Consider the following 15,627-nt stretch of genomic DNA (forward strand, 5'->3'; position numbering starts at 1 on the left):
CTTTGGGAGGTACGGCCTACAGTGGCAGACTTTCGCTTGCCACAGGGCAAATATTTGCATCCTTTCTGCAGCTAATCAGGCTAACACCATTTGGAATTCATCCTAATGCATGAAACAGTGGAGTATGATTTAATTTCTCTACGCAGTACATATTACCATTGCAGCTACAGAACGAGAATCACACAAGCTAGCCAACTTAATTATTGTATAAGCTTTGTTCTCTTTAACTACAATTCTATGTTATGAATGCAGGTGCAGCACCAGGGATACTCATCATAGCACAAGCATTTATTCTCACATTTGGGTCATTTTTGACTGGTGACTACAGTAGAAATTGCTTCATTATTACAATTTTATGAGTTCAAAGGGCAAAAGGGTAATCTACTTATGGTAACGGTCAGACAGTTCCCCCTCTGCCCTCAGCTCAGGGCTTTGAAGTTTTTCTAACAATTTTACAAACCTAATTAAATATTTTCTACTGCACAGCATTTTAGGAAGATATTTTAAGAACAGGATTAACATTCTTAATGTCTCTGTCCTAAGGGTCGGTTTTCCAGATAGTAATGAAACATTGTCATTTATATACATCTTTTAAAATATTCACCCCCTACATTCATTCTAGGCTTTAAGAGGATTTGGAGGGGTAGGGGGCTGGTTGGTTGGTTGTTTTAGTGCGCATAAGAGCATTAAGGAATTTTATAATATATGAGAATGAAATGTAAAGATAACCATTAAACTGTCACAAATAGAGGCAAACAACCGGTTGCTTGGCTGTTTGAATCAGAAACTTCAATGTGTGGGGGAAAATAAGCTGAAAACATGCATTACATGGATCTAGTATTCACAAGGTTTTTGTTAACATCTTATTTTCCTGCACTTTGCTGATACTGTGTAGACCTTTTCTGTGTATATAGAACAGGATCTTTGGCACAATGTGCGTCCACAATGTGTACAAACTCAATGTACTTCCTACAACAGCCAGTCTGGGAATTTACAGGAGGTAGGATCTAATGAAAAAAGTATGTAATAATACAAAAACAAGCTGGGAGGTAACACATACACAAGAACGGTAAATTTAAATATCGTAAAGATTATTTCAGTTCATTTTCTTTTGAATGCTTAGCTTTGATCTTTTCATTACATTTTGTATATTGGATATATGTGAATTGATGTATATATATATTAATAGATACCTTAAGAAAAAGGCTGTGTATGCTAAAATGGAATTTCAGACATCTTTAATACTAAATTGTACGGAATTTCTACACATTTCTAGATTTATTAGCAGGTTTCTTAATTTTATTCTCTCAATACCCCATCTTTTAGGGATCACCCGATTGTGCCTCTGTTGGTCTGGGAATTCTGTACCTAATTCCTGACAAATAGTTTTGCTGCTCAATGGCAGAAATTAAAAAAAAAAAAAAACAGAGTCCAGACTTTGGATCAAAAGCTAAATTAGGACAGTTTTACTTTAGCCTCATAGCATTGATTCACAGGCAGAACAGCAAAGCTACAACTGTATTTTTAAAGGCAAAGTGGAGAATCAGGCAACTATTTCAGCAGCCGCAGCCACTTTGCAGCCCTGTTGGAGGCTCCAGCTGTTCAAACATGCCTGGAGGGGAGCGGCACTGAGGGAGCTGCCAGCTGGCCAGGCAGAGCCCCAGCCCTGCCTCCAGACTGGGGACGTCTCCCCGCTTGCCCTTGCTCCCGTGCTGCCATATGTGACCAGCAGATGAAGGATGGTCTCAAGTGAGCTAAGTTAACCTGGCTTCCCAGATGGGATAGGAGGCAGGTAAAGAGACCCCCCGCCACCTCCCGAGGAGAGTATTGTGTCTTTTCAAGGAAAAAACAGGATTTGGGTTCATCAGCTTCTGGCATGCCCACCTGGAGATCACCTTCATGTAGGATGGAAGGCAGCTTCACCTATGCTCAACAGAGAGCACTCGGATCAAGATCTCTCTTGCTCGGCAGCTCTCCATACAGCAGGAGAAGAAGTAAAAAAACTGTCAGGAATCCCTGCATAGGGCTGGGTAGGAAAGTACCTTGCATCCTGCATTGTGCTAATTCTCTGTTAACCCATGCTCGTTATAGGCAGGACCTGAAACCTTTTCATCCTTGCACAGATTCATGTCTCAGTGACAACCAATGGTAGGACAAGGGGTAATGGGTTCAAACTGGAACACAAGAGGTTTCATTAAATTTGAGAGGAAACTTCTTCTCAGTGAGGGTAACAGAACACTGGACCAGGCTGCCCAGGGAGGTTGTGGAGTCTCCTTCTCTGGAGACATTCAAAACCCGCCTGGACACATTCCTGTGTAACCTCATCTGGGTGTTCCTGCTCCAGCAGGGGGATTGGACTGGATGATCTTTTGAGGTCCCTTCCAATCCCTGACATTCTGTGATTCTGTGAAGAAGGATGCCCACTGGATCACACCTCCTTCTGCCAATTAATCCTGTCTCACAATTCAGCTATGTTAAAACACATAAATTAGAAAAATTGTTGATAACTTTTCCAGCAATTAGAATTTCTGACAAGTTCTAATTCCCTAACTAAATGCAGATGTAAGATATATAGATCTTGATGATGTCTCTGAAAAGTTCATTTTCTATTATGTACACCTTGCTTGTCACAAAGTGAGACACAGCAACCCACATTCCAATTTCATCTTCAAGAAACGGCAAATGCCTCTCCTGCCCAACCCATTTCCCTCTTCAGGATACTGAAATACAATGCTCAGGCAAAAGACTCTTCTTTGGATTTTATTCCATGTGACCTAATATTTTTCTATTTTTATGAATACGATCCTAAGAATCCCAATCATCCTTGTGGAAGACCACCAATGAGAAAGACTGGTGTAAAATACAGAGGCAGTACACTGCGCTAAGTTGTAAAATATGTAGAGAGAGTGGTCTTTCTTGGAAGTCCACTTATCATTCTACCTATTTGCTATGACTAAAAACTTCAGCACTTACTGACTTTAACAGATTGCTGTTCATTAACAGATTGGTGGGTTGTTTGTTGGACTGTTGATTGCTTTCTAACAGAAAAGAAAAAGTCTGTCAAGTAATCCTATTTCCCTGGTTTTATTTAGATCTCCTTCAGTTCATATTAGAAATAATAAAAACGCAACATTAAAGATCAGAATAAATATCTAGAATGTTGCCAAAAACTTTAAAAAATGTATCTCCAGATATTCATAATTTTCAACATCTCACATAACTTCTTAGTTCAAAATGCATCTGAGTATACTCCATTGTGTCTATAAGTAAAATGTCAAACCCATGCACGCAATACAGTAGGAAACTACCCAGCAATAGTGAGTTATTCACACACTCTAAGCACTAATTGAAATGTCACTGTCGTATTCATTAATCCCAAAGTGTCAAAGAATAAAGCTGGGGGAGGGTGATGAGCAAGAACATAAATCACAGACATCACAGTGAGGCCCAGAATGTGCCTGTGATGGACCTTATGAATGAAACCACAACAGCAAAGCAGTCTCTGAGCAAAATCTTGTGCTGATCCACAGATTGTAAAATGTCATTTGTTGCAATGTGTTATTCTGACAAGCTTCCCTAATTGTACTTAAACTACCCCAAGTGCTTCTGCACAAAACCAATTTTTTTTTTCTAATGTGCTCTGCAGAAAGGACAAATTAAAATCTATTCTACTTGCACCTGTACAGCTGATGCTATAAATTACAGGGTGGTGGAAAGAATGCATTTTTCAGTCTTTAAGTTACTAGTTTTCTAAAACGTTCTAATTTTTGCCCCAGGTTTCCCATGTTCTGTCCATGCCATATGCTCAGTGTAACAGCTACATATAACAAAACATGTTGTCTAAGGTTATATTTTGCTCTTCAAATAATGAAATGTTGTAATGTTAGTTTATATGAAAACTCCACTAATATCTCTTCACTGATTGAAGTTTCCACTGTGCAGTAACCAAAGCTGGCAAAAGAGCAGCAATAGAAATTAGGATGGTACAAAACAGGGCAAAGGCTGCAAGGAAAAAGGTGTGAAAACAGCCCAGAGACCCAGTGACAGCTGGACCCATTGGGACTTCTCATTACTTTCCTGTGAACATGCTGTTCACACTGTGAAAGTCACCTGCAAGGCATGCACTTTTCCCCTGTACTGCTAGAAATCCCTGAGTGAAACAGTGAATTGGTTAACATGTACAGAGTAGTGAAGTACCGTGTTATTCACAGATGATATCTGAAATAATAGAAACAGAATAACATGGTAGTGGGCAAGCTTTCTTCACTGCTCAGAAGGCAGATGAGTGCGCAGTAGGTGTACCAATTCAGCTTGTCTAGATGAATGATTATGGTTGTCAGTATTACGAATACTATGGAATTTCTGTTTCTACAACTGGGATCTTCTTCACACCTTAGAAACTACACAAATGCACATACACATACCCCCACCCACCTACTTGAAAAGAACACTCTTAAATTTGCAACATCAAGTGTACCAAAAGGTAAATCAAAGTCAAACGATCACCTGTTCAGCCAACTTGTGCAATCAGAAGACAAACTTTAATGTCATGATCACAAATATTTTTTCAGCCAGACTCTGATTACCCCATCAGTTTATTCCATGCACTGAAAGGCATGAAGGCTGTATAATGAAGGACTGTCAGAAAGATTCCTGCTCTATCTGTTACAGAGTTTAGCTAGAATGTAACAAACAAGGCAGGAGAAAGAAAGAAAGACAAGCATATGATTAAAATGTCAAAAAATGCCCCTTAACCCTGTCTCTTGACTCCCAAAAGAACCCTTTGTGATGCTAACCAAATTGTTTGAAATCGAATTTCCCATTTCCCATAGGTGGCTGCTAACCGGGTAGTCATCAATTTTTTCACATGTCCAAACTGAAAACCTCAGGATATGACTTGCAGAACTGCCCCATTTTAAGTCATCACCAAAACCATTCCTTCAAACACATATGAGGAAAGATGCTTTGAAAAAACAGAGCATAAAAACCTAAAAACATGTATTAAAAAAAAACCTAGTGAGCCTTTTCACTGTATCCCAGTCATGAGCTGTAACACCAGATCTAAAACCTGTTCATACCATAACAATGTTACAGAAGTAACTTCCTTCACACAGATGAGCGGCTCACCCTCAGTGCTGAGAGCCATGGAATACACAAGGAAATTAATCCCGCCTTCAGTGCTGGACTGAACCACTTATTCTATAAAATAATTCTGATGTCATACTTCGAACAATGAGAATAAACCAACATCTGATGTTTACTAAGTTAGTACTACTATTCTGCACAGTGATTAAGGCAGTAATAATTCTAGGAGGGAGAAAACCCATGTAACAGCACATTACCAATAAATAAATTCAAGCGGGAAAAGTAACATTTCACAGACATTTGACTTTTTTTTTCTCCAACTATAAAAGCATAACATTTATGTAGTGGTTTTGGGCAATTTTGTACTAGACTATAGTATTTTTTGCTGGATATAGCAATTATGATTCCATTAGGGCTAACAACAGATATACATTTCAATTGCATACCCGAGTTAAAAAAAAAAAAAGCTTCATAAAATAATTTCCCAGAAATGTTAACCTACTTACTCATAAATACTTTTATAAGACGCTGTGCTGTAATGTTTTTGTTGTTGTTTAAGAGACAAAGCTTTTGCAGGTGATGGAAAAAGATAACTATATAGCTTACATTAAAGAACATTTTTGCAATGTTCAGAAAGATACAGATAGGAATACTGGAACTTACGTTCACATTGTATCACATCCAAATTAAACTGCTGAATTGCTCCCATGCTTATTTGTTTTAATTCACTGTCCAGTAGCATCTGCATTAGGGATGTTGAAAGATGCTGGCAGGCTGACATGCAGGCTGTCTGGGCCACTTTTCCCTAGTAGAAAGAGCAACAGGTTTTAAGATAGAAACAAATGGTACATCACTAAAGAACTGTTGATTTGATTTTAATATACACTCAAAGTCTTAATGATGCAGGACTTAGATTAGACGGAAAAAGATCACGCTTGCTGTTATTTCTGTGATCCATTAGCTTTGTTTCTACTAAATCAATTGGGGAGCTAAATTAAATATATGTTAAAGCAATTATTGATATTTCTTTCAGAAATCCAACTGTTTTCATAAATACAGTAACATTTCCAAAATAATAACAATCTAAGTTGCTGAAGCATATGACAATTTTGTGGACCTTTTTTTTTAATTCAAACAGAACGAAAACAAGAATGTAACAAAAATATTTTTAACAATATTTTTAACAACAGTCAGTAAAAAAAAACCCAAACTTTATATACCCCAAAACCATTGCTTTCATTGGGGCATTTCTCATAACAGCTTGTGCTAATTATTTGCACTTTGATTGCTTGAATTCCACCTCAATGCTTGTTGTAAAATTATTTAAAGTATTCATGCTGATCAATCATCTTTACAGGTGCTTAATAAATCAGTGCTGTCAGTAATCAACTACTGACAAAATGAAATGTAGTCCTCTGCTGTACAAAATAGAAATGATTTTCCAATCACAGTAACATTTTTCTTGACAACGTACATGTAATTGAGACAAATAATTTTCCATACATGAGACTAAAAAACAAAGCACAACATCAGACCTTAATTTAGTAAATTATTAAAAATTTAGTACAGAAAAATTGAAATATATGGAAATTCTACCTTAGAATTAAGAAAACTAATTAAGACCAGATACCCGATCAGATGGCACCATGCTATTCATAGTGCTGCAATCTTTTAGAGCAGAGTGATTTTTGAATCTTTGTAGTTTAATGTACTTAAATCACGCTTTTCAAATGATGTCTATGTTACAACATGAATTGAAACATACTTAACTATGAACATGTTTACACAAAAGAAATAACAATTACATACTACACCTACTGGAGCACATGCCACTATTGCCTTACTTAGATCCATCAGTAAAGTGATGACACCTATTTCTCTAAAGCAACGGTTCCCCAGCTGCTTTCTGCAAAGTCAGGTTGATCAATTCACTGTTGACTCACAGAAACACGTGTAAGCAATGCAAAATGGTAAGGACAGACAGCAGTTCATTGTTCCAAAAAGTTTGGAAAGTTCTGCTCCAGCATCTGAAGAGCAAGATTTTGTCCTTAATAGAACAACTTGCTCATATCACTGAATTGTCATGTATACATGTAACAAAAGCAAAACGGGCCCTAAATATTTAGTAATTGAAAAATCCGTTCTTTGTTAAAACATAATTAAAATGTCGACAATACAATGGAAATTGTTCACTCTCCTCACATGTCACAGTGAAACATTAAATGGCTTTTGCTAATACCTCCTTAGCATTAGGACACCTTGAACTGTTAAGAGCTTTATATCTAAAATGAGATGTCAGTTTCTTAATTGAAAATCTCAGAAAAGCAAATAACGTTTTTGACCAAAATAGATGAACTGACAATGAGGAATGTAAGAAACAATGCAAGAACAGCATGCTCAAAAGTCTCCCAAACCCAATGGTAATTACCCTGGGAGACATGCAGCTCTATTCCCCGAGTGGAACAATATCAATACGAATGGAAAAAAAGAAGAGAAAAAAAAAGGGTGAAAAAACGAGGTGAGAAGGCGAATCAATGGGCCACAGTTCATTTAATTACAGTGTAGTAGGTCTGAAATACTTAATGGAAATGTCATTTTGATTTAATGGAACAACTAGTGTATCTTTGTTTAATGCACTGCTCCATCAAATCAGCTCCATGTCCTATTTATGCTGCCACTATAATGTAATAAAAGTTCAACCAGATTAATAGGTTGTCAAGAAAAATTTTAACATTCAATTTATTTTATATGCAAACAATGTGTACTCTTCTATTATTTTAAATAAAAGACAGAATTTTATCTTTCTGACAAGCATCTGTAGTTAACTGTTAAAATTTGGCAAATATCAATAGTACTGGAGCACAAGAGAACGGTTGCAATGCAGAAATGACATGGTAGAAGCCACTTGGACTTTAAATAAGTATCAATACATGTACATTTAATGTTTATTTTAAAATTTCGTAAAATGGAAACATCCTAACATTTGAACTATTTCCAACTATGTAACTTGAACTACAGGCTTATTGTTCACTTGACATATCAACAAGTTTACTATACACAGTTTATACTTAATACAATCACTCAATTTTCTTAAATCTAGAGAAAAAAACAAAGCTGTATATCAATCAAAATGCTGAATTTTAACTGAGAGAAAAGTGAACATTACTGTTCTCCTCTTCAAAATTCAGTTCTTCTCAGTTCAAAATACGTGGGATGTAGAATATTCAGAAAAATGTGAAATTCAAATTTGTGCTTGACAAATGAGATCTAGTTAAAAATATCTCTCCAAATTTCCACCATCCACCAATTCATCAATTGCTTGCCATTTTTTCATAGTGCATTTTGAAGAGGAAATTCAAGGATTTGTGAACATAGCAATAGCACATTTATTTTCCAGAATTAAACAATGCTCAGTTAGTTTTAAAACATTCTTAATGTTTATTATTTGCCAGTTTGGGGTTTTTTAATTACTATGATTATTTTTAAGGGGGATGGCTGTGGTTACTGTATCTAGGAATTAAATACCTATATTTAATAGCATGCAGAGATGCAGCAGGCTTCTCACATTCGCTCCAGTTGCCTCCCATTTGGAGACACTACCATTATCTCACCCGTGCCTACGCTAATTGCTGCTTCCTACAAAACCTATTATTCCAGCCAACCAATGTAAAGTTTACAAAACAAGGACTCTATTCTATAAGTAAAACCACCTGCTAACAGTGTTAAAGGCAACTGTTTTTTCAGCCAGCCTTCACATTTTTCTGAAATACAAGTTTGTAAAAAGAGAAAACCCTTAGACAAACTTCTTATATTTCAAAGGAGCTTGCAAAGAGAATCTGCTGACATATTAAATCCTTTTTTTATAGGACCCAAAAGCTTTTCTCCTAAGAACAATTGCAGTGAAGAGACATTTGGCTCCTAGGAAACTCCCAAAGGGTCAGCCATATGCATCCTCCACGGCACCTTCGCCGTGCTGCTTTCTAAGACTCATGCTCGCTTGTCTCAAAAGCAGCTTTCATCATTCACTATAGTGTCAGTCAATATGATTTATGGACTGCATTCAACAAAGTCAAAGCATATAGAATGAGAAATATGACTACAATCTGCTAATTTGTTTTGTATTGAGCCACTTAGGAGTCAAAGACCTGATGTCAGGCTGAGACCAGTAATGCAATTAACCCGCCAGTGACAGATTCATCCATCCTCCCTGCCAGACTGTGCCAATCAAAGACAGCATGAGGCAGCATTTGGAGAAACGGGTAAGAAAATCCATTCTCTAAGTAGCCCGTGGAGGCTGTTGATTGACAGTTTTTGAATATAGCTGCAGAAAACCACCAGCCCTTCACCCTTACTACAAGCTCTGAAATGAGGCTTTTGCTGCCAATCACAGAAACAACAAAACACCACAAACTGCCATCCTCAGCATGAAAGGAAATCACAAAACTTATCCATTACATCTAAGAAGCTGAAAAATTAATTTAACAATATGAAATGACATAATGAAAAACTTTCTCAAATGCAAATAGACTAAACATACCGATTTTATCAATCATAATAACCAAAGCATGGTATGACTCAGTATCAGGACTAAAATCCAACTTTTGAACTACTGACAAAACCCAAGTATATTAAAAAACACTAATACCATTTTTAAGACTCAATTTTACTTCCAGTCTCTGCGCTGAATTCTACTGAAAAATAATAAAAAATATCCACTTGAAAGTAATTTGTAACGGTTACTTTTCAATAGTCACTTTTCCGAAGACTTGTCCCATACTGACTTTGTACTGACAAAACACATTTCTAAAATATAACTTCAGCTAATTCTAAACTTAGATGAAAAACGCTTGTATACACACCCTCTGTAATTTCAAATTAACTAATCTGAAAAGGTTTTCTTTATTTTTCTTTAACTTTTCAAAATTAAAACAAAAAAATTCAGGTCCTTAATAACAAATTTGATCACCCAGTTGATTTCATGAGAATAATGGCTGTACAACAAAATTTTAATTTGCTTATTCACTCAAAGTATCTAGTGGCACTATAAACTGCAACACAAACTTTAAATGGGATGTAAAAGAATATGAGAACAGCAATAACCTCAGAAGACTGAACTCTTATGACTTTAGAAAACAGAAACATTAAAAGCTGGGTGAATCACAAACTATAACCCCCCAAAAGCAACGCAGTCTCTGTGCTCTGCGTCTCTGAAATTCTGGTAGTGCTTGGTCATGACACAACCATCACACTGACACCCCTTCAACATTAACGGGAAATATTTCCACACAAAGCATTAAGTATCCCTAGTACTCATTACACTTAATAGCTTGATAGTTCAACATGAGCCTTAGTATTCAAATCACAGAAATGTCCATTGGAATGAACCACCAATGTCATCTAGTCCAGCCTCCTGGAGCAGGATTATTGCCAACATTAGTTCAAACATATTGTTCTTTTTCCTGACAGAGCCTTCAAGTCAGCTGAGGATAGGAACTGCGCAGCCTCACTGGGTAACCTCCTCCCACACGGCACTGCTCTACTCATGCAGACCTTTTCCCTAATGTCAGAGCTTAACCTTCCAAGCTTCTACCTGTGACCACAGCCATCCGTGAATTTGTCAGCCCTATCAAGAAGAGTATGGTACCATCACCTTTGTATCTTTCCTTCAAGAGCTTGTAGGCTGCCATTAGGTCTCTCCCCAGCCTTCTCTTTATCAGATTAAATAATCCACCTCCCTAAACTTCCATTTGTAACTCACGTGCTCCAGGCTCCCAACGACTTGGAAGCCCACTGCTAGATCCTCTCTCCAGACCCAGAGAACTACTACTCAGCCAATTACTTTCTGGATTGTAGCAATGAATGGGGTTATTCCCACACTGTATACTCTAAGTGCCCTGGACATTCATTCAGTTAAACAGTGGACAGCACAGTGTATATTTGTTCAATTACGCAGCGTACAGTAACAAGATTCAACTACATTAGAGTTATTAGAGAAAATCAGTAAAGTAAGTTCAGAAATTTGGTATTCGGAAGCCACTCTTAACAGATTAATATTAATTTCAACACTTTCATTATAATGGAAATGCTTATGCCAAATCAAAATAAACTCCTTATACAAAAATTGATGACCTGAAAATACTCAGGGCTTGGAAGAATTCTTAAATGCAAACCATCACCTTCTTAAAAAAAAAATTAAATTTGAGCACACACATTCCCTTGATGCCAGGCAGACGCAGCGCTGACTCTTCATTCTGTTATATCAGTCTACCCTCATTCTGTACGCATGTCTCATAGCCGCATTTTGATACCTGACCTCTCTTCCAAAAGGTCTCATAGACTCCTCTAAATTCTCTCATTCGGGATGCAAGGCACACCCCACCAACCTTCTGCAAGGTTTTTAGGGCTCCTGCTGTCCCAGTGTACGAGAGCCCAATGTTAGTAATTAACCTCATCCCTGCATGCAACTACACAAAGTACGCAGCAAGTCATCAGGGAAACAGAAGCGGCTTTTTATTGAACGATTGAAAATTGAAGCAATAAGCCTGCAGGCAGTTCATAGTTTTGCAGTTCACATGCTTTTTCTTCATCTTGCATTTACTTACCGACATAGCTGCATGGTCATTGTTGTTATTCTGAGAAGGAAACCAGTAAGGCAATCAAAACAAAAAAATTAAGATGTACTGTCAACATCCAAAAAAAAAAAAAAGAATAAAAAATTGGTAGCAATAAAAGATAAGGAAAAGCTTCCAAAAAGAACAATTACAGCTGCTTAATTCCTTAAATTATTTCTTTTAAGCCTGTGAACTTATATACTATTTTGTTGATGTATAATAAGGAGAATATAATCTAAATAATACTAATTCAGCAATAATGCGGGTTTTTTTTGTAATTAGGAACTATATGCCAAAACATCAAAATAGCAACCTTCAAATGACAAAGTATTTGTTGATATGCTTTTCCAGAAAGTTTTCATTATAAGAAATTATAAATTCCAAAATACTTAGGTAAAAAAATAAATGCCATGTTTATTGCCTTGGTAAACATTAACATAACATTAACATACTTTTTACAAGCAAGACTTAGAATTGCTCAGGACGGTAAGAATCTAAATGTAACATGACCCGTTAATACATTTTAACATAAATCTAATGCTAACATAACTGGAAGGTGTAATGAAGCTATTTTATTTTCCCAAACTGTTTCCTAAGTATAGTTCACATGCACAAAGGAGAAAACTAACATGTAAAACTTAGGAGGAAAAAAAAACTTCAGAGATGCAAGGTGTCTCCAGTGATTAGATGGAGATATCAGAACCCAACTAAGTTGGGCCACGAAATATGCAGGTTCAGTAAAACTGAGATCATGGTCTACTAGATTTAGATCTCTAATGTTCCAATAAAAATAATACAAATTGTATAAAATGGATATTTAACATAAAATGTAGTTTTTTAAAGTTATATCTACATTGCTACAGAAATACTTCAGTATATCCCCACATGGAAGTATGAAAGCAGACACATCCCGGTGCATTACACAGCTCACACATACAGCTGAAATAAAACAAGACTCTAATGACAGGAACCAAATGACCGCAACAAAAAGTTATTAATGAACGTATCGTAGCAAGTCTACAAGAAGATTAGAGTTCGAAACAATATCAAAGAGAAAGCCAGCAACCCTTGAATAAGCCTACAGAGAACTAGTGTGGCCAACTAATGCCCATCACCCTTGCACAAGCCCCTCTAACGTGATTGGGCACACTAAGGGACGAAAACATTTCTCTACTTGTCCTGCACTACTTCTTACAATAATTACGGCTGGTGGCTAGGACTTTGGTTCTTTGATTTTTAATTACAAAAAATGTTCTGAGAAACTATTTTGAGCAATGGAATGTTTCTGACAGCTATACAAAAATTATTACGGAAATTACACTGTGACATTAATGGAATAATCCATTAATGAACACTAAAATTATTTCAAATCTTAATTGTGGCACATATGAGAATCTAGTGTAGTTCAGCACTCCAAAGGACTTACTATTTTAATCACTTACGGAACATAGTTCTGGACTTATCTTTGAAAATGCATTTGCTATAAATTTTCTCTTAATGAAAATAGCTTAGTATTACAAATCTAACCAGAATCACCATAATGGATGGTATACACATTTTCATACAACTTCCACAGCTCATGCGCAACAACATTCATAGCACTGTATATTTCTACAATTGGCCAAACCACAATAGTGAGTAGTACACAGGGTAAGCAAAAAATTACAAGAACTCTCTTGCCAGACCAAACTAGTTGTCCATGTGGTTCTACATCCTGCCTGTTACCTGACAAGAGTTCGAAATTAACAATTAACATCTTCATAGGAAATAGCTTTCTCCAAGGGTTGACTTGTGCCCCAAGGTGCGTATTTCTATTCCTTTCACACTTTTCAAGTCTTAACAACACAGCTTATTCTTTCCACCCCTCTTAACATACTACTTCATTCTGTCTGTGGCTCATTTCCAAAGAGCTATATCACAACATACATTCATGACAGACTTTTGTACATCCTTCACTAGAAGCTGCATATCTCCCAACTATACGTATATGGTCACTGAAGAGCAGTGCCATTTGCTCACACTGTTTTGTATGTTAAATTACAACGAATTTAACTAATTCACAAACTTCCTATTCTTTATAAAAAATAGTTAAACTGATGTGGCACAGAGCACATTCCTCACACATCACGTTCTCATCAATATTCCATGATACATTTTGAGTGGGTTAAGTCTTTGAGTCAGGAAAAAAAAAAAGACTGGAGAATGACAGCCTTTTCACATGTGATTTGGAAGACCAGCTAAACCCACTATGCCAGCAACTTCAATGCCTTGCTGTGCATGTAAAGAAATTATCTTTTACTTCCAGACCAGGGTCTCAAAACATTTTTTGCACTGAGGACTTATTCTTCATAGGCACTGCATGTGGGTAAAGCACTGAGACATCAGCATGACAGTAGCAACCAAAGACAAGCTGATGAAAAACAGATGTAGCTTGAAAGATGTATTGAAGTTACTCCGGACGTATAAGGCCATAAACTATTAGGATGATAGATCAAACTAGAAATAGTCTTTTTTGTCTTAAAGCAAGGGGAAATCAGACAAAAGAATGTAACAATTAATGCATAAAACAGGTTAACAGTACTTTTTTACCTGGGACAAAGTTACACAGGATATATTTGAGTATGAACAAGGATTCATTTCAGTAAAGCTCAATTAACTAGAATCAAATTACTTTTTATGATCAAAACTATTCAGCTAAAAACAACCTCGGAGAATCCAAGACATCCATAATCTCATGCACAAATGCAGGATTTGCATCAATTCTGCATTGTTTGAATCAATGTATATGTGCATATGTACACAGAACCAATATGGCTAATTAAAAAGGTCATCTGATGCTCTAGAAAACTGCATGAGTACTTACACTATTTGTAAACTAGCTGCTGCTAACAATATTAGTGAAGTATTTGAAAGTAATTCTAAGTATTACCATGGGTAAGCATCATCAATATACTGAAACACTTCTGAAAATATATATGAACTAAAAAAAAATTTTAAAATACTTCCGCCAGCGTGTGCACAGTTCAAAAATCACATCTATCTTCAAAATCTTGGTATTTTAAAATAAAATAATGCTCCAATAGTTTGAAATCAAACTTAATTTTGAACACTTACAGGTAAATGAGTAAAAACTTGAAACGTGCTTCTTAAAAAGTTAATAAGGTCCATTAAGTATCCACTGGCCCTTCCATCCGATTCAGACATTGTCCAATCATAATCAGCAATCTGAATAAATTCATCTATTTTTTGGTTAAGTTTTGTGTATATTTCTCCTTCTGCAGCATGCCTTGCATCCTGAAAAAAAAATGTGCAATTGTCAGAATTCTAAAATATTATTAGAATGCAGATAAAATTATATTAATTAATTAAATCGAAGTCTTGTGCTTTTCTTAGATTCAAAAAATATGTTATTTTAATCAATATTTTAACCTTCTGTCTTAGAATAAGTCTGACACTGTGTTTTTTAAAATACTCCCATAATGCATACTGTAAGAGTGCTTATAACAGAATACGCCTACAGAATAATCTAAGTTCTTGGACAAAAATGAAATTAATTTGAATTTGGCAACAAAGCAATTGCTTTACTCTCTTCACAACAACAGCCTTTAATTCAGCCTTACAAATTTATGAACCCTGACACAAATTTTATTTGCCCTCTTTTACATATAAAATACTAAATGAACCTAATTATTTTATCTGTTATGGCTAGAGGTCCAGCAATCGTATGATTTTTATATAAGGTGTTAAAGCTGCACATGTGAAGAATACTCATCATTTTCCATCCTCCTTTAAATATCCTAATCATCATGCACTGCGGCTCAGAGCATTCCCCTACTTCCTCCTACCCCATCCTGCCACCCCCTGGATTCCCCTTTTTGGAACAGTAAAGAGGTAAAGTCTAGAATTTACGTGAAGTGAGTTGACGATGCAG

At 36.2% G+C, this 15,627-nt stretch overlaps 1 protein-coding gene across 11 annotated transcripts in view; it reads right to left on the minus strand.

Annotated features, from left to right (window-relative positions):
- The window catches only part of EXOC6 (exocyst complex component 6), a 94,052-nt gene that overhangs the window by 27,362 nt on the left and 51,063 nt on the right, over nucleotides 1-15,627 (minus strand). For 6 of the 11 annotated variants that reach the window (XM_071812002.1, XM_065843362.2, XM_065843366.2 and 3 more), the window contains 3 exons: nucleotides 14,811-14,990; nucleotides 11,688-11,717; nucleotides 5,749-5,890 (listed from right to left, as the gene is read on the minus strand). In XM_071812002.1, coding sequence (XP_071668103.1) covers nucleotides 5,749-5,890; nucleotides 11,688-11,717; nucleotides 14,811-14,990 — 352 coding nt within the window. The remainder of the gene's footprint in view (nucleotides 1-5,748; nucleotides 5,891-11,687; nucleotides 11,718-14,810; nucleotides 14,991-15,627) is intronic. The other 5 variants (XM_065843367.2, XM_071812003.1, XM_065843364.2 and 2 more) reach the window with 1 other exon arrangement.

The sequence above is a fragment of the Patagioenas fasciata genome, chromosome 8 (genome assembly GCF_037038585.1).
Source record: "Patagioenas fasciata isolate bPatFas1 chromosome 8, bPatFas1.hap1, whole genome shotgun sequence".
NCBI lineage: Eukaryota > Metazoa > Chordata > Aves > Columbiformes > Columbidae > Patagioenas > Patagioenas fasciata.